The sequence below is a fragment of the Haliaeetus leucocephalus genome, unplaced genomic scaffold (genome assembly GCF_000737465.1).
Source record: "Haliaeetus leucocephalus isolate CR32 unplaced genomic scaffold, Haliaeetus_leucocephalus-4.0 Scaffold656, whole genome shotgun sequence".
In the NCBI taxonomy this organism is placed as follows: Eukaryota; Metazoa; Chordata; class Aves; order Accipitriformes; family Accipitridae; genus Haliaeetus; species Haliaeetus leucocephalus.
The window spans coordinates 2,605,697-2,624,465 of record NW_010973092.1 but is presented as its reverse complement, the minus strand read 5'-3'; the positions used below and the strand labels follow the sequence as shown (position 1 = coordinate 2,624,465).

At 36.9% G+C, this 18,769-nt stretch overlaps 1 protein-coding gene across 6 annotated transcripts in view; it reads right to left on the bottom strand.

Annotated features, from left to right (window-relative positions):
- Positions 1-18,769, bottom strand: part of RAPGEF6 (Rap guanine nucleotide exchange factor (GEF) 6) — a 132,875-nt gene that overhangs the window by 32,855 nt on the left and 81,251 nt on the right. For 3 of the 6 annotated variants that reach the window (XM_010578830.1, XM_010578834.1, XM_010578832.1), the window contains exons 7-18: positions 18,338-18,469; positions 11,290-11,473; positions 10,311-10,447; positions 9,193-9,351; positions 8,489-8,641; positions 7,806-7,970; positions 6,388-6,495; positions 5,826-6,029; positions 5,003-5,111; positions 2,770-3,013; positions 2,281-2,438; positions 1,196-1,210 (exon numbers count right to left, since the gene is read on the bottom strand). In XM_010578830.1, the coding sequence (XP_010577132.1) occupies positions 1,196-1,210; positions 2,281-2,438; positions 2,770-3,013; positions 5,003-5,111; positions 5,826-6,029; positions 6,388-6,495; positions 7,806-7,970; positions 8,489-8,641; positions 9,193-9,351; positions 10,311-10,447; positions 11,290-11,473; positions 18,338-18,469 (1,768 nt within the window). The remainder of the gene's footprint in view (positions 1-1,195; positions 1,211-2,280; positions 2,439-2,769; positions 3,014-5,002; positions 5,112-5,825; positions 6,030-6,387; positions 6,496-7,805; positions 7,971-8,488; positions 8,642-9,192; positions 9,352-10,310; positions 10,448-11,289; positions 11,474-18,337; positions 18,470-18,769) is intronic. The other 3 variants (XM_010578831.1, XM_010578835.1, XM_010578833.1) reach the window with 1 other exon arrangement.

Below are 18,769 nucleotides of genomic sequence, written 5' to 3'. Positions count from 1 at the left end.
CTTACCCCATCACCTACACATTAATTCTTCTCTGTCAAAATCCACTGCTTAAGGAAGAAATTAAGACCTCCCTTAATGGGGCAGTGACCTTGGTGTTACTTTTTTCTTGTATCAGGACTTAATGGGTCTTATGGAGGCAAGTAGCAGGAATTTCAGGGCAAAAAGTAAGCAGGTAATTTATGAGCCAGCATCAAAAGTCTCCAGCCATTGGAAAAAAGAAACATCAGCTGTAAATAAATTGGAAGACGGGAGGAAACAGGGTGTTAGGAAAAAAAAAAAATCTGATTCAAAACTAAATCTACTAACAGTTTCATTACTATGACTATCACATTACCAGAATAGTTGAATTTGAAAAGCTCCATGTATATATGAATGGGGGCAATAAAATGAAAAATAAATATTATGCACTTATTTCAGAGTTAAAGTGGTGAAAATGACAGACTGAATAATTTGGGAAATGCCTGCACTCATAAAAATCATAATAAATCAAGAGAAAATGTAAACATCTATACCTTGGTATCAATATACCTAAAAATCAGAACACACTCAAGGTATCAAACCAAAAACTGTAATATAATTGGGGGGGGCAGGGGGAAGAAAAGAAAAAAGAATCACCATGCAGCCAAAACTTCACCATGCAACCAAAACTTGGTGTAACTTGTGATGGGTGAGGGAAACTTGTATTACAAGCACATGTCTGTCTTCATGGTCTTTGCTTCTAAGCAGGTAAACATTAATAAAAATTATTTTCTTATGCATTATTCATCTTGTGTTGACAATACAAACCAGGTTTCAAGTTTGCATGCGCATAATTTTAGTTATACAGAGTGCAAGAGAAGAACAAACTAAATCTCAAACTACGTTATCATCTAAAACTTCCATTTCTATAAAAGGGATGTAAGCAACTTCATTCCTTTAAAGCAAGGTCACAGAGAAGCGAAGTGACCTACCGAAGGTCATTCAGTGTGTTGGTGGCAGAAATGGGAACAAAACACAAGTCTTGGCCTCAGCACAGCACTGTGCCCATAAAGAGAACCTACGGATTTGTTTAATTTCAGGGAAGATTACAGGGCACAGGACTATCTAATGCCTTAACAATAATAACTATGTCAATGCAACATATGACAGTGTTAAGTTTAACAGGCAAGCCATGCAATATTAAGGTCTACAGGATGCTATACATCAGGATACTTACAGTAAAACCCAACAGCTGCGGGCAGGAAAAAAAGAAAAAAACTGTGTCAACACCAGATCAAGATTTAGATGTTTACAAAACTTATCAAGTGTATGTAGTACACTGTCAGAAATATTTTGGTTTTCTCTGCCATTCAAAAATGACAGCATATTTGTTACTGTAAATTTAAAGTAAAGGTAAGAAGGACTAGTTATCAACATTGCATATTATGCAGTAACTTGTATAGTATTAAATGAAGATTCTTAGAGAACATGTGTGTAGGTCTCATGCAGACAGCAAGAACCTGGATTTGCAGCAAAAAGGAAACTTACTTGCTATGGATATTTATGCACTTGATAGGATGTATCTGTGTATATCCCCTTTAAAGGGGAAATCTGCGAGTTTACATAAACATAAGTCATAGGCACAAGGCACTTACAGAATACATAATTATGCACAGAACTTACACTTGAAATAGGGAAACAAGATTCTGACTTGACATGTTTACAGGCAGCTGCATATAACAACAAATGCCTCCTGCGGCCACCCATAAACTGTATTCCTACAGTAATAGCAATGAAAGCATGGACTACACATCTCAAAACATTTTTCAGTTTTTCAGACCTACAGCTGAATATATGTAATGTTTGTAACACATTAAACATTAATATCACTATGTTGGTACCACGGCAGTCCTATTCCATCCACAATACTGCTTGAACTATATATATTCAAAGATGGTGGATGGACAAGTCAAATCACCAGGAGTACTGGTATTGGGAAGACATGACAAAAGAGAAAGGTGCAGACAAGGATAATCTGCTCCCACCAGAGTTCTAGTAAAATCCAGCAAATTAAAGACTCTCAGAGGTGGCAAAATACATTTCTTTGTAAAAACAAGCTAAAGTGTCACATTACAAAAAAGCAGGCAAGAGAGGTTCAGGCAGTTTGGCTTTTCAGCAAATCTCCAGTTTGGACCTGTTAGGGCCACAAGACAAACAGGTAACTGCACTCAGCATGTTTGATGCTGGTAAAAGATGTAATTTTCCCCCTGAAGCAGCTGTCCTGTAATCATCCTGTAAATCAAGCAAATGCTGCTGTTTTACCTGAAGGATTAGAGAAATCCAGAATGCTAGTTGTAGGCTGCAACAGGTCAGGGCTACTGGATGAGAGCGTTCCTGGAATAGGCATGATGGCCAGGCTGTGTCTGCACTGCCGAGTCCCAACAATGCTGTCGTCCTGCGACTGGCTCACACTACCATCACTGCAAAACAATTTTGTTTCAATTATGTGCATTAAGTTCCTTATATTCATCTTGGGATGAATGAAACTAAGAAAAATAATGGCACTCGGATGTTTTAATTACACGTTGTAGACCGGCTTTCAAAACAAGGACAGAGGAAAAGCATATTTGGAAATGTTTACTGGGAGAAAAAAGGTATTTTGGTCTTGTTCTGCATTTATGGTCAGATTTGCTGCATTTTTTTTAAAAAAAACATAAGCAACATGGACATAATGACTGAAGATATTAAGCAACTAAAATATCACAACTTAATAAGGCACAACTACTTTTTGACCAGAAGAGTCTGACAAACCTGAACAGTTTTGGAGGCAAGATGCTGAATCGGGTCTTGTCTAAAATCTTCCTGATTCTGTTTCTCCCACCAGAAACAGTGTTTGCTTTCATCTTCTTGTTTCCTTTTTCACGGGGAAACATCTGTTCCACATCTCCAGGCATATCTGGGATGGAATAACGGTTGTTTTTCTTTTCTGCAATTTTTGGAATATGTGGAATTCCATTCTTCTCTTGTCCTATCCTGCAGAGCAGCTCCTTAAACACTGTAACAGAAGATACAATCATTGTAATTTACTTTTGCATGCTTAAAACTTCAGAGTGAATTCTTCTTTCCCCTCAAACCTTTTGCTTCTCACATCCCTGCAGAAAAAGTGAACCAAAGAGTTACAAACCAGGCAATACATTGCATTTTAATTTTGATTACAAGGATGTGGGTCTTTTTGCATTTAAGTTTTGCTTTTGATTACCTTGGCAGAAAAAGTAACCCCTAAATGTTCAATAAAAACGATCAAACATTCTGTATAGCAGAGTTCTCACTACTTTTTAAATTAGCACATATCACAGCAAATTTAATAGATCTAGTCTACTGTTATCAGATAGGTAACAAGGAAACATTGCATTCACGGCAATCACCTCTATGTATTTACTGACTTTTTTGTCTGCATCTTTTGAATGCATCTAATGGAATGCAGGTGCTTCCTCAAGAATAACTGCAAGACAGACTGATATTTTCCAAAACTGCTTTTGCTTGCTTTTAGTAACACTACTGAACAGAAGCTGCATCAAATTTCCTATGGCATTTATCACACTAAGCCAGTCCACCAACACTGACACTCCTGAAGATATAATTCCATGGAAAAGATAGTGGGCTTTGTGTTTCTTCCCACATATAAAAAGTGAAAACAAATTGTTCAAATTGGTTTATCACTACAAATTATTTTTTTAAAGATCTTTTGAATATCTTTTAAAATCTTTTTAAATCACCCAAGTCAGAAATTCAGTATTTTCTGTCAAAAATATGGCAATACTGGCAGAATGCAGAATTGTACAGACCAAATTACTCAGATTGTCCCGATGAGCAACCAGGTCTTTCTGTACAGAAAGTCCCAGTCAATTTGCATATTTCTATTGTGTAATGAAATTTAAGGCTATAAGCCTTCACAGTATAGATTCAAATGTAAGAACAGGAATTGCTCATTGTCAGCACCAGGCACTTAGCACTCAATTAAAAAGACAGGATAGAAAGACTGTTGAAAAAAGCTTCAAGACATGAATTCATTAAAATTTATCAGAGAAATCACCTTGAAATTATATCAGCTAGCAGGAAGAGAAGAGATTAGAATCCACGTGTAAACCTATGTTGCTTACATTTATAATAGAAACGAAAAATCTATCACTGTCTCAGTTACATTTATGCTTTATTTTATGTCGTTTCACATTAGTGTGGACCACCGGTTACCATGGCTGTTTTATGCTTTTTTGGAACTCTGCTAGTAAGCAACTGATAGAATCTTGAAACTTTTTACATTCACAGTGATAAACAGAAAATAATAATTTAAAGGAAAATCAATAGTGAACAAGGGCAGGTAACTGGAGGAAGAAAGTAAGAAAAAAAAAAACATCAGAAGGTCTCAGATACAACTACAGAGGAAGGAGGTATCTTGTGCACAGTCACATTCTTTCTGTAGCTATGGTCATTCTGTTGCCCGAGCAGGATTATGGAAAAAGAACAGATGATTTGACTGAGATTTTCAAGAGGTATTTATGTGTTTATATTCACGTTGACAATTAAAAGCCAACATTTATATGTCATACCGCTTTTTATATCCCCTTTTCAATTTTAGATATAAAGGCAATTTAACCTATCATTCTTACAGCCATTATAAAAAGTTTTACGAAAGCCCAGTTTTACATTTTTGCTGTTTCTTGGCAAAAATATTTTAGTCCAGATCCCTTGGCTTCGTTTCAGCTGTATCGCATGAAGGGACACTAAAGCCGCTTAAACAGTCATTTGAGGATTTTTCAGGGAGTAAAGAGCTGGCTATGCTGGCTTTGTGCCACTCAACGTGCAGCCCTTGGCACACAAGAACCTATCTGAGCAAATGGAGGCACAACGAGGGGACTTCTGCACAACTTTTCACTCCTAGAGCCAGTTGGAAAAAAAAGGTGGAATCTTATTGCACTGCTAAAGCCAGAAAGAGTGGAGGTTTTCTTCACTTACACAAAATACATCCTCTATAAAGTCTACTCACCAAAAATGTTTGTTTTTACAGTAATGGAGAGATGAGTGTTGTTCCTTAAGATTTCCAGAGCTTTTACAAAGGTAATGTTCTCAAAATTCTGTCCATTTACTTCCATTATCTTTAAGAAGAAACAAAAATTGGACTATTAGGAGAATAACTGTTTGACAGACTTACAAATACAAAGGTGATAATATAGGCACAGTAAGAACTTTCCAGAAGTTGCGTATCATCTTTAAAGCAGCTGTAGAATGAAAACATACCTTGTAAAATAACTATTTTCATCATGGCAGTGAAGTTTTATCCTGTAAACAAGCCAGGACCTCCATTTCTACCTGACAAATGTTTTAAACAAATTTATTTTCTGTGGTAACGTGACACTCTTGCAATTAGGAACTGCACCCAAATCAAAAATGGTGGATCACGAACCATAGAACTGGTATTACATCAAAGGCCGGATCTTCACCTAGTGTGAACTGTCGTTGCTCCACCGGCGTGAGTGAACTGGGATGATTCATGCTAGGTGGGAATCAATCCAACAAAACAATCTGGTGGCTTCAACCGAACTGTATCTCCGATCAGAAAGTTTCCTAAAATAACCACAACTTGGTTTCTTTTGCCATTCTGTTTTTGAAATATTTAAATATTTTAAACATTTGGATATTTAAACTATTTAATAGAAACCCATTTAACATATGTAAACTGAAGCTGAACTGTGGCACTCACAATAGCATACTAGCCAGTTGTTTGCTTTTAGTAAATAGCATAATTTTTTGTTGAGAACACTACAGCTGGTTGAAACCAGAATATTTTAAATGAGCTTTATTCTTTTTACCTGATCACCACGCTTAAGTCCAGCTTCTGCTGCTTTACTGCCCATTTCCACAGTCTCTACAAAAATACCAAAACCCTTGTCACTTCCTCCAAGGAGGCTGAAAAACAGCGGTGAATCTCTAGAAGGTTTTTGCAGGGTAATTTGTCTCCATTTTGCTTTGGCAGCACAGGCAATATTCAGCAATCTGAGATGTCCTTTCATTTTCTGTAACACAGAAGACACGAAATGGAGCGCAATGTTTCTTTTACCAGAAATGGAAAAAGAGTTGTGAAAAAAACCCCAAGTGCCAGAAAAAGGATTTTTGATGCCATGTATCCAAACCTTAATAAATAAACCTTGTCCTCTTTTGCAGTAATGCAAAAACACATAAATGACTGCCATATGTACTATTTTATGTGGGCTTTATATCTAAATATATACTTAAGAACAAATATGTCCATGTTAAAAGCCATCTATTAACCATTAGTCTTGCAGACTACCATGTGTTAGTCACTGGTAACACACTTGAAAATGAAAACATGTAATATTAGAAAGTATGACAGTCATTCTTTTTTGCTCCTACCGTATCTTCCAAGTTCTTTTCAAATTCTTCCAGAAATCGAGTCATAGCAGGATCTCCTTCAAAGTCATTAAAATGATTGTTCACCCACAGTAAGACCACTCTGGTAACCTGTTAAAAAAAAAAAAAAAATTATGTATATATAAAGGTACCGATGATTCTTCTATAAGCTTTAATCTATAAGAAAAGAAGTATACAAGGACGTGGCAGAATAACATGACAGATTACTGCATCTGTTAACAAACAGAAGCAGAAGACATTTACACATGAAATCATCTTCTCTTATCCTTTATTTGTGGAAACAGATGAAAAATAAAAAACATTTTTGTACCTAACTGGCTACATTACACATACTTACTGGTGCACAAATCCATCTTCAGTTAACTCTTCCCTATGCTGTTTATAAAACTTATTTTTTAGAAGTATCCTAATGATCTCCTCAAAGAAAGTTCTAGGAAGTTTAAAAACTTTTAGTTAAATCTTCAGGTTGCTTTTGTACGTGCTACAATTACTATCATTCATGATAAAGACAGTCTGACGACTATTTTATCCATCCATGTTATAAAAAAAGATTAATCTATAGCAGTTTCTCTTCTAAAAATAAACAATTTCCTCTTTTATTTGCTAATACAGTTTTCTTTTACTTTCCTTTTATTAAAAAACAGTAGTTGCCAAAATGAAAAGCATAGAAAAAGGTTAAGAAAAGAAGCAGTAACCACAGCAAAAGACCCCAGACAACTTCGTACACAAAAAAATACTGCGTTTTGATAGCCTGTTGGGTTTCCTTCAGCTCAAAGCTAGAACACGTAAAACCACTGGCTAAGAATTTTACTGCCATAATTTTCAACAAATTGGACATGGATACAAGTTCCAGACTATGACCATTTTTCATGTGTATGTGCATACAGTTACACAGAGTTGAACCTGGTTCTATTTATGGAAGCATTTTTATCAACTGCACCTGTCTTGAGCAGAGTTTATTTTAAGTACAGAGTTCGTAATAAGCTGCTCAAACACAGTGTGCTCAATGCACTGAAAAGCTCTACAGTAGAAAATTATGGAAGAAAAGCACAATGCTGTTGTGAAAAGAAAGATGGTATGTCCAAGAGATCATGAACATAATTTCCCTGCATTTCTGGTGAAAAAGGATTTCAGAGACTGGCATTTACATCTTTAAATTTAATAGAAAACAGTATTTATCATTCTGTGGAAGAGAAGCAATGTCATACCTAACTAGGATAGTACACTATATGCATACACCACACTGGAGAATCCTTTCATGACACTAGTGATAAGTACTTTGCTTTAAAATAGTTCATATAAAATAGCTGGAGCATAATCCTAGTTTTTCAGCAACACAAAAAGGAATCAGTTTGGAGGCATTTTGACCAAAAATACTAATCTCTTCGACTCAAACCAACCTTATCCCTGAGGCTGTCCACTGTGAACCATTCCAAGAGTTTATTTCCAACTTCCAGGGGGCTTGTTAGAAATGTTCTGTATGTTAAAAGGAAATCTTCGATGTAGGTTGGATCCACAATAGAATGTTCTTCTATTAAGTGCATGATGAGTCGCTCAGGTGTTGCCTGAAAAATTAAATGCAAGAAATAACTGATATCTCTTGTCACTACCTCTCTCTAGACAGTATCTTAACATAAAACCATATGAACAGTCTAATCCCTTTTCAAATTTCAGTTATGGTAAACTCAGGAGAAAACACGAATGTGTTTAAATCAAATCTTCATGCTTCTCTCAGCCCAGATGTTTTGCATAGGTAATACCTGGCTAAAACAATTAGTAACTTCCCTTAATATTATGTTTCATAAACAGTTTAAGTTCCTCTTCCAGATTACAAAAAAGAGGTCAATACATGAAGACGCACAAAGGCTGCTCCCAATACAAAACTCAATATATCTGCTGAACAGGTCTAACTTTATTAAAAGGGAGATGGAAGTAAATTTGTAAAATAATATATTTTCCTTCCAATTGATTTTTTTGAGCCGAGACAGACAAAACTGAGTATGTGTTCTAGATTCAAACGAAACTGTATTTATTTACTAATAAAGGTTTAATAGATTAATGGAAAGCATAGAAAGAAATTCACCTTGATAACTATGTGTCCTTTTCTGGTTCCACTGCGATCCAACTCTCTGTGCTCCTTTACCATAACAATTTCTCCTTCTTCCTCCACTTTATGAGTGTTTTTTTCCACATGGTTCAGAATCCTCCAGTAGTCTTGCTGGGCTATACAGACAAACTGCCCCCAAACAACATGGGATTGTTAATAAATATCCAAAACACGAATGTATCCCCATCTCTGGGCTGCTTCAACACAATCACAATAGCACAGCATTTGATACCAACCTCACTCTGTTCTGCCCAACTACACAAGAGAGAAAGTTAGAAATAGAAGACAAATAGAACTGGTCACCTTCTTACATCTCCAAAAGCTTGTTTGAATGGGCTAAACATATAGACAATAGAGCCTGTAAGAAGTGGAAATGGATATTGTCTATTTATCTGCTTTTACTGCATGTCAGTCACATACACAGCATGACTGGGGCAGACTAAGCTTACATTTCAGCACAAAGCAGAAGTTCTTGTTTCTCACACAACAGCAGCGTGAAACAAATCCCAGCTACTGAAGAGTGCAGAACTAACCCAACAGCAGAGCCCTTGACCCACAAAATACCAGCTTCCTTTTTTTCTGCTCCTGGAATAAAGATCATGCCTTAAGATGAAAGTAGGCTGTTTTCTTTTATTAGATGCTTAAAAATATGAGGTAGTTGTATAGAATTGTAGTCTTACCTGACAATCATCTACTTTGGTTCTGACCACTCCATTCATGTACTGTTTGTCCAGAGAGGGAGTAATCCCAAAACTATTTCCCATACAGAGGCTCTCACTCTTCCCATCAGGATAGCTGATTTCCACTGTGCCATTTAAAATAACATACCAAGAATCGAGCTAGAAGAAGTAAAAAACAAATTTAAAAACTGAAGCTAATTCAACAACTTCTATAAGCCGTTCCAATGCTCTTATCTCAGAGAGGCTTATTCTTGCAGTCTCCAGTTTGTTGTCACAACAGTTTTGCAACATTTAATTCACTAAAATTGTGTACTGTAAGGCAAGCAATAAAGATGACTGAAACAAGAATGCTTTTCAGCATTCTTCATTCATTTCAGAACTCATTCAGTAGGGAGGAATGCTGATGAAAAGATTGCTTTTTTAATCAGTGGGCTAATTGCTACAGTATATTTATACGATTTAGTGAGAATGAACACTCTTCCCCTGGGTACCCATTTGGTCACTACCAGACACGAGAGACTACCTAGTCCTCCTGGAGGGATGACCTGCTATGGCCATTCCAGATGTCTTCATCCAAGGACAGAGAGAGATTTCAAGATGGTGATTCAGAGCACCTATTTTGGGAGCCCGACCACTGACTAATTTGAAGATCTATCTCCTCTCACTAAGTATGGAAACTGCTCCTAATTTAGAGATTTATGTTATAATACCTACATTGTTGGGCAAGGATACCACTCCACGTTAGTATTTAAAAAATTACACTGTGAGAAGTTATTTTACCAATGGAAATGATGCATTCTTCTATGCCACATATAATCTTTGAAATAAACTCCTCGAGATGCTAGCACTTACCTGATTAACAACATACTGAATGCTGTTTTATGACTATACTTGGCTGAGTTGAAGTCTTGAACAAGTTAGTAAATACACAGGTAGAATCTCCCAAAGGGACGGGCTAAGATTTCAGGATTTTGGATATGGGTCACGGTGAGAGAAGAATTCTCTAACGTTCAAGTGCGGGAAAGGTGCAAAACAGATTTTCCAAGCCCTCCACCCCCAGATGCCCTTGCTAACCTACTGCCTCTAGCACTCAAATTGTGTTGTAAGCAGTAACTTACTTCTTGGCCGTCTTCGAGTATGATGGCTCCTGCTTGCTCTACTACTTCAAATATCATCACTGAGCAAAGTTCTCTTCTCACAGACATAGTCATGTTTGCAAAGGCAGGGAGTTGATGCATAAATTCCAGTAATTGCTCTGTTAGACAAAGGAAACATTGGTATGAAGACTGCAAGGCCCAGGGGTTCCTTAGATACCTTACCCTCCACAGGTATATTAAACATCAGTTAAATTCATGAAAAAATTGCTCAGTAGTGTTACAATCCCCATTAGTGACTGTAGCTAAATGAGCCTAGTATGCACTTTGTCATCAACAACCAGAACTCAGCTCTACAGTCTTGATCGTGTTCTGATTGACTGTTACGGCAGCAGTCTAGCTAGCGTGTAAAAGCACTTCAGCTTCAAACATTTAGAAAAATTAAAAATACCCTTACAGTACAGTAATTATAAGCTTGATAGGAGCACAAAATTATTTTCCAGTGTTTAGAGAAGTAATGTGAAGTATAACATAATGCAAATTTTACTATTAAAACTAATGCCAATTTCTAGTTAAACACTGCGGTAAATTATTTTCATCTTAAATATTTTGCAATTTATAATAAAGTGTATCTATACTGCAGTAATAGTATGTTCTCCTTGACATTTAATAACTAATTCAACAGTTTCAGGCAGTCAGAATTACCTTGCTACCTATCCCTCCTTTATATCAACACATACAATGACTGTAATACTTAACATCTTAAGCATCTCAAAGACTGTTTTTTAACATGCTTAGCTTCTCAGGACAATACTCTCTCAGTTAGAGGAGAAGTCATTCAATTAACAGTATCACTAGAGCAAAGCAATCTCTGGAAGGCATCATTCATAATTATGAGGATATACATTTCAGATTAACTCATTAAACAGTTTTCAGGTGAACTTCTCTTAGAGGTGTTATATGATACAGTTTTACATAAAGTTGTGGGTTTTTTTCTCCTCACCAATATCATCATCAGTTTTATCTGCAGGCTCTTTCTCAAGGCACTCTCGTACAACATCTCGCCCTAGAAGTGGATCTGAAGTTCTGTCAATATCTTCATCTTCTTCTTCCTCTTCATCTTCAGAGTCTACAGGTGCTTCTGGAAGACCTGTTAAATCAACGTCTCCCATCTCACTTTCTGTAGCCTACAAAGAAAACATCCATCAGACAAAGAGTTCACTGTCTTCAGTTTAATGACATATGGCCTTATCTTAGGTAGCTCATACAACAAAAGAAAGTCTGTGACCAACAATTCAAACTAGAAGTTGTAATAGTTCCCTTTCTGAACACTGAAATCTACAGTTACAGGATGGTACAAATACATACTATTGGCATAACGCAACATGCTACACGAATTATGATCACAAGTTCTAAAAGCAAAAAAACATACTGGGGCATTTGTTCTCTGTCTTTACTTATATCCCTCCCCACCTGCAGTGAACTACAGGCAATATAAATCCATCAATATTAACCATGTGACACAGGAAAAAACAAAGCAGATTGAGTGGCTAAAATGAAAGGGATTTGATCTCATTTTTAATTTTGGTATTATAACATGGATTCAAATCCTGGCATAGAGGAAGTATGTCAGGTCGAGTATATAAACTGGGGGGTGGCGATACAGATGACTATTCTTTCCTCTGTTGGCTGATTCTCATTTTATTTATTTATCTACTTCTTCTTGCAAATTCACATAAACAAAATGTTTTTTCACAATTCGAGAGTCTGTATTATTAGCAAAATAATAATATAATTCAGTAACACCATTGGTTACCCAGTATCTGTGGACACATTTCTACTGTCATCAATAGATGGCAATATAGACATCACACTGAGAAGACACATGAAGCAACGGTGAAAGAGAATGCAATACTGGCAACAGAAAGCAGAATCACATAGGAATCGTCTGCAGTAATTCTTTATGTAAAGTTTAAGTGATGTAATTGCATGAAAATAACTTCCCAAACAGATGGAAGGAAGGAAAAAAAAAAAAGTAGTTTCAAATTTTCAATTTGCACGGGGTATTTGCTCAATCACTTTTTTTTTAGTTTAAGCCAGCATGCAAATCATTTTTCTGTTTAAATTCAAAAATTTGAACAACAAGATGTGTCACTGAGAAGTATAAGGCAATTCTACAGAGACTTGCAGAAAATTGAGTTTGTTTTTTTAAATGAACACATTCACCATATTCACTTTCACTTTAAAATAAATCCTTGAGATATTTTACACAAACACTGATGACAAACTAACACATCAAATACTCCGCACATTCACAAAACCTGCAAAATAAAGGATGGGGTCCTGTCCAACCTGATTTTGAACACTTCTATTGATGGGGCAGCCACAACTTCTCTGGGCAACCTGTTCCAGTGCCTCACCACCCTCATTGTAAAAAAATCTCTCCCTTATATCCAAGCTAAATCTAGCCTTTTCCAGTTTAAAACCATTGCCCCTTGTCCTGTCACTGCAGGCCTTGGTAAAAAGTCTTTCTTAGAAGACAGCTTTAAGTACTGAAAGGCTGCCATAAGGTCTCCCCAGAGCCTTATTCCCTTTTCTCCAGTCTCTGGGGACTTCACCTCGCTGCCATGACCGTTCACGTAAGATGAAGAGTGCCTCAGCAGCTACATCAGCCAACTCCCTCCGGACCCTGGGCTGCATCCCGTTGGGTCCCACGGACTTGTCTGACGTTCACATTCCTCAGGTGGTCTCAGACCTGATCTTCTCTTACCGTGCGAAGGACTTTGCTCCCCTGCTCCCCCGCTCCCCGCCTTGAGGTTTAGGGACTTCAGAGATGTGGGAAGAGCAACTACCAGTGAAAACTGAGGCAAAAAAAAATGCTGAGTACCGCAGCCTTCTCCATGTCACTAGTTCTCCTATTTAGGGGGGGAGGGGACTACATTTTCTTTAATCTTTTTCTGATCAGTGTACCTGTAGAAGCCCTTCTTGTTAATCTTCCTTCACACCCCTTGCCAAATTCAGCTCCAGCTGTGCCTTACATCCCCCGATCCCAACCCCACGTGTCCAGGCAGTCCCCCCGTATTCCCCCCAGATATACGTCCCTGGTTCCACTGTACACATTTCCTTCTCGCGCCTTAGTTTGACCAGGAGCTCCTTGCGCAGCCATGCTGGTCTCCTGCCTTCCTTGCCTCATAAAAAACAACACTCATTTTAAGTGATTTAATCACAGCAGACTGCACTGCCTCCATCTTCCTACACGCTCCATGTTGATCGGCTAATGCAAGCCCCAGCGCTCTGACAGCTGAGCAGTGTTTCCTTCTTTCACTAGACAGAAAAATACCGCGTTTTAGATATAACCTTGGGCCCTTGAGCTTGTCCTTATTTTAATAATTAGCCAGCAAAACTAGTAAATCAGGCTTAAATGATTCAACATAAGTATTTCTTTCAGAGTAGGATAACAATACATACAGGGTTAAATCTGTTTTATATTACATCACTTTACTGGCTTATGTAGCTCACATTAACAGTTTTGGAATTAAGCCCAAGTGCAAATTGTGCTTGGAGAGTCTCGGCAGCACATGATCAGTACAGCATTTTATTCAAGGACTTTTCTAGCATTTCTTCATCTAAATAGCCACAGTTTATATCAACTTTTCCAGGCAGAGTAAGACAGACTACAGTACTAATTCCCACTTTGATAACCTCAAGCTAAGATAACGAAACTGAGGCTATAGGTATTACAGAAAAGTGATTCTTTAAATTTTCATTGTATAGCCTATATAGGACAATAAACAAATCTTCGGTCTTCTTGATAAATAAGTTATAATTGGATCAAACTATGAAGTAAGAGGGGGTCCTCAAACTGTGTTTCCAAGACTGCGTGCAGATGGTTGACAAAACGTTGGCAGGTCGGGCAGCGCTGGAAGGAACAGGAAGGTTTTGCTCACAAAGCTGTCTGCAGAAGTAGCTGCTCCTCCCAAGTATGCTGCCCCAGCTCTTTCCATTATCATTTTCAAAATCATTCTTAACAGAAACATTTACAAAATACTGACTTATAAAATGAAACCAGAAGCTGCAACCCTCAAATCTTACACAAATAGGGATTTTCAGGATTGGGTCTACAGGGCAAGAGTATTTATGGAGAAGGCAGAAGGAACAGACTCAAATGGTGTGTGTCACGCAGGTCACCTGGAAAGTTAACACCAGTTTACTGTCAAAACAGTTGCTTGCTAATTTAAAATTGTACTATTATTAATTTATATATAGCACTGCAAATTTTGCCAATTAATATATTTCAGCTATGCTTGCCGAATGTTGATCACAGAGACGTCCTGCACACTGGCTTACGCTTTGGAAGCCACAGACGTAAGAACTAGCCCTTGCAACGTTTTGCTGATAATGATATGTATTCCACTGCTATGTATATCAGAAGCACATACCGACAGAAGAAAAGTATTAAATACACTTCATGTAAAAGATTTCCTGTGCTGGAATAACTCCATATGATAATGTATTTTAGTACTCATGACTCCTAATGCAACCTGCTATTAAGAGCAAGGGGTTTTTTTTTTTCCTCCTCCCCTCATGTCAATTCTGTCAGGGGAAAATGTCCAAGCCTTTTTTCAGAATTGATAGAAAAACCCTCAATAAGGCCCACTCCCTTATGCATAATTTATAGATAATCCATTTTAATATCAAAACCTTAACCGCAATTGGAATTTTTGCTGGGCAGTAATGTTGCTGCCCACAAATAACATATACTGCCAAACTGATAAATGAAAGATTTTTAAAAATGAGAAAGAGAGAGAGAAAAACTTTAAGCACACCACTGAGAACTAAACAGGTAAGAAAAAATAGATACAAATTGGTTGGTCATTAAGAGAACAGCATTGCAAGCTACTGATACAGGCAACTAATTCGTTACAGTAGAAGTGAGACCCTACCCACCCACATCTAGAGATGTGATCTGGATTACCTACATTACCCCCTGGCTGGCTGCCTTAAAGCCTGTCCCATGAAAGGGCAAAGATAGATGTTTTCACTCTGTAATACCAGTTGTATTCTTTTCCCCTGAGGATACCTATTAGAGGTCTGAAATAAGCATACTGTCAGAAATGGGTTGAATGAAAAAATAAACTAAAAAAAAAATATCCACTTCAAGCAAATTAAAGAAGTTGTTTTAAAAATGTAGGGAATAATTTACTTTTTCTTCCATTATTTAAAAAAAAAAAAAAATATCTACAGTCTGACAGAAAAACAACTGCTCTGCCGTATTCCAAGCAAGATGGACGTTGCGATACCTACATTGTACATTTTACCACATAAAGACTGAAAGCTCCAACAGGGAGCAGTAACGGTACAGGAGAAGGGAGAAAAATATCTTCATACATCTATCTTCATAAGTTTCTGCAACTAACTGAGGGTTTAATACAATGTGTTCATAGCAGTGCTTACAGGCAGGACTCCTTTTCTGCTGATCTCATCTTAAGCTTTATGTTCATCATTTCCTGTCTAACATCCTGGACTGAGAAGCAGCTGGAACAAGTGAAACCTCATTTCAACACTATCGATGAATATAGTGTACACAACTGAACGGAAACCCCTTCCAAATCTTAATAAAAAATTGTTTCATTCTTTGGTTCTATTATTCTAACCATGTCTTCCTATTCTGGAATTATGTTTGCACTACTTTCTCTAAAAAATAATGTTAAGATACCATTAATTCAAAAAGTCATTTCAAGGCTACATTAATCAAAATTACTCAAAAATGCTCTCCTCTGCTGACATTAATGATATTCCTAGAGAGTTTGGCGAGTAATAGATATGAAGCTGACTGCAAAAGCAAAACATTGATTTCCAAGAACTTTATGGAACACTGTACTTCAACGTACAAAAAATGCTTTCAGCTACTGAGCCAATACATTATATTCAAAATGTAGGTTTACTGCATATCAAAGAGATTCTCTGCCTTCATAATATCATGATGAGTATTGCGGGAAACACTTATCTTTTTCTTTCTGATTTAAAAATCTGTCTATATTGATGTGTCACTGCAATATAATGCTACGTTAAAATACTGTGCCGTGACATTATTACACCATATCTATCCATGCACTTGTAACTGGGTGACAAACAGTAAGAGATTTCTCCAAAACTAACTGTTACAGATACTGCAATAAAGTCCATAAAGAACCCCACATCTTTTGACAGGTTACTATTTGCACATTATGCATACAAGGACAAGACATGAAAAATTCACTAAAAAAATTAAGAAGGAAAAAAAAAAAATACCACTGCGTTGTTTTGAGGGTTTTTTTGCCCTCATGACATGCCTGTTGCACATCTTATCTTCACCCACAGTTTATCAAATGCTTGATTCTCCAATGCTATCTCTCAGGATTACTGACACTGTAGCTACAATCATAGATTGCTATAATATTATCTTTGAAGATCTCACATGAGTCTAACAGGGGTAACCTGCCTCGGACATGACCCCAGCTGGCCAGAAATTCTCAGCAAAATTTACAGATGTCCACGTTCCCTGCAGGATGCAAAACCAGACAGGCTAGTGTCACTGAAAAGGAGATTCCTACCTGAAAGGTCCTTATTCCTCAAAATTAATAGAAAATCTACAGTAATTTTCACTTCAATAAATTAATAATTCCTTAGGGTACAAAAATACATTTCACCACTGTTTACTTGCTACAGTGCATATAGATATGCTACACCATTATCTCTTTTATTTATATAATTCTTATTTGTTCAGCAATTATGCTCTTTTGGCATTTTCTGAAGAGTAGACATAAAGCATTTCAAATGCAATTAACCACACACGATAGAGTATTCACTCATTACTAGAATTATATTTTCGTTATCAATAATATATTTTAAATGCTTTTCACTTTGAGCAACCTCTCCAAACTACTCAGGTAGACAGATGATGGTGAGGAAAACTGTCCGTCAGCATCCTAATATATAAGATGTTAAGGTACAACACACAGACTAGTTCTGGTGACTCTGAGAAATTAAATAAATTCGGTTGATTCAGAAAATTAAACAAACAAAAAAATCAAGATACAGAACAACATCTTCTAGCACTGCCTCTCAGAAATTAGAGAATTCATAGAGCATTTTGAAAAGACTCTCTCAGGGATGCAAGCTACTCCTGACCTAGCTGGCAGCAAGCAAATCTAAAGAATTAGTAAGGTAATAGCTTAAATAGGACAAAAATGCATAGAGACACTTAATGTTCTAAAAGGATTTTTGCTTTTAATGCCTTATTTTTAAAGTTACCTAGCAATACTTTGCTGTAAATAGATCACTAATAAGTTTCCAGTATAGAAATACTACCCTGACAGTACCCAAGGAAACGGAAACATGTCTAAAAATCACATTACATCATGCTCAACAGTTGCTATATATCCAGTGTTCTAGTCAGACTTCAACTTTAAAATGGAAAAGTTATGACATTACTGATCAAGACAAACCCAAGATGAGCACCCTCATCAACCAGAACAAAAACCCCCATTAAACTAGCTCTGCAATTTGACGAGACAGGTAACTAAGTATACTATCTGTAAATGAAAGCTATCTCTGGATTTCAGACAACTTCTATTCTTGGCAAGCACCACTAAAATTTCCACAGTCAATTAGTGCAAAGAGTGCGTTTATTATGCCATGCTTTTGTTTGCAGAACAGAACATCTGTTATTACCAATAAATAAAAATAATCAAGGAAGGTATTTGAAACACAAGAATGATTTCATTAAATTTGTTCCATTTCAGAATGAAGGAAAATGATCCCATAAATCATCAAATATGACTTAAAAGCCACAGCACACTTGTTGGTATATAAGATGTGAAAAGCAAGAAAAAGAGCTTTACAAGAAGTTTGTTTCACTTCTATGTGGCTGTGGAGGTGGCAAGTCACACGAGCAGCACAGGGATATGCAGAAACATCAAGGGGACAAGTCTTGGATAAAGGGCCACCAGTTTTGTTTATGGAATGTTTAACATCAAGGAAGGAAAAGTAAGAAACAAATGCAACTTTACCTGATAAATATCGGATAGGCTGCTGCTCCCAGAATCACTGGCAATGCTACATCCCGACTGGCTTGAGGGGACGTGAGTCACCTGAGGATGAGGATTGTCGGTAAGATGCATCTTGGTAAGATCAGCTGGAAGCTGTAAAGAAAATGGATTTGGGGAAAGGCAGAAAAAGAAAGGAAAACAAGACGAGTGAGTCCGATTTGAAGACAAAGGTATTCATAAAACTTTTGTTACATGTTTGAATATCCACCTGTTACTTGACATACATTTTGAGAAAAAGCTAATTTAGGCTAAGACTGCCCAATCACATTCAGATTTTATACAACTGATAGAAAACGATGAACCTTCCTACAAAAGAAAGGTCTAGCCTCTTTACAGCTAACGATATACACCAACAGGATTAAGAGCGCATAAGATGACAAACAGATGATGCTG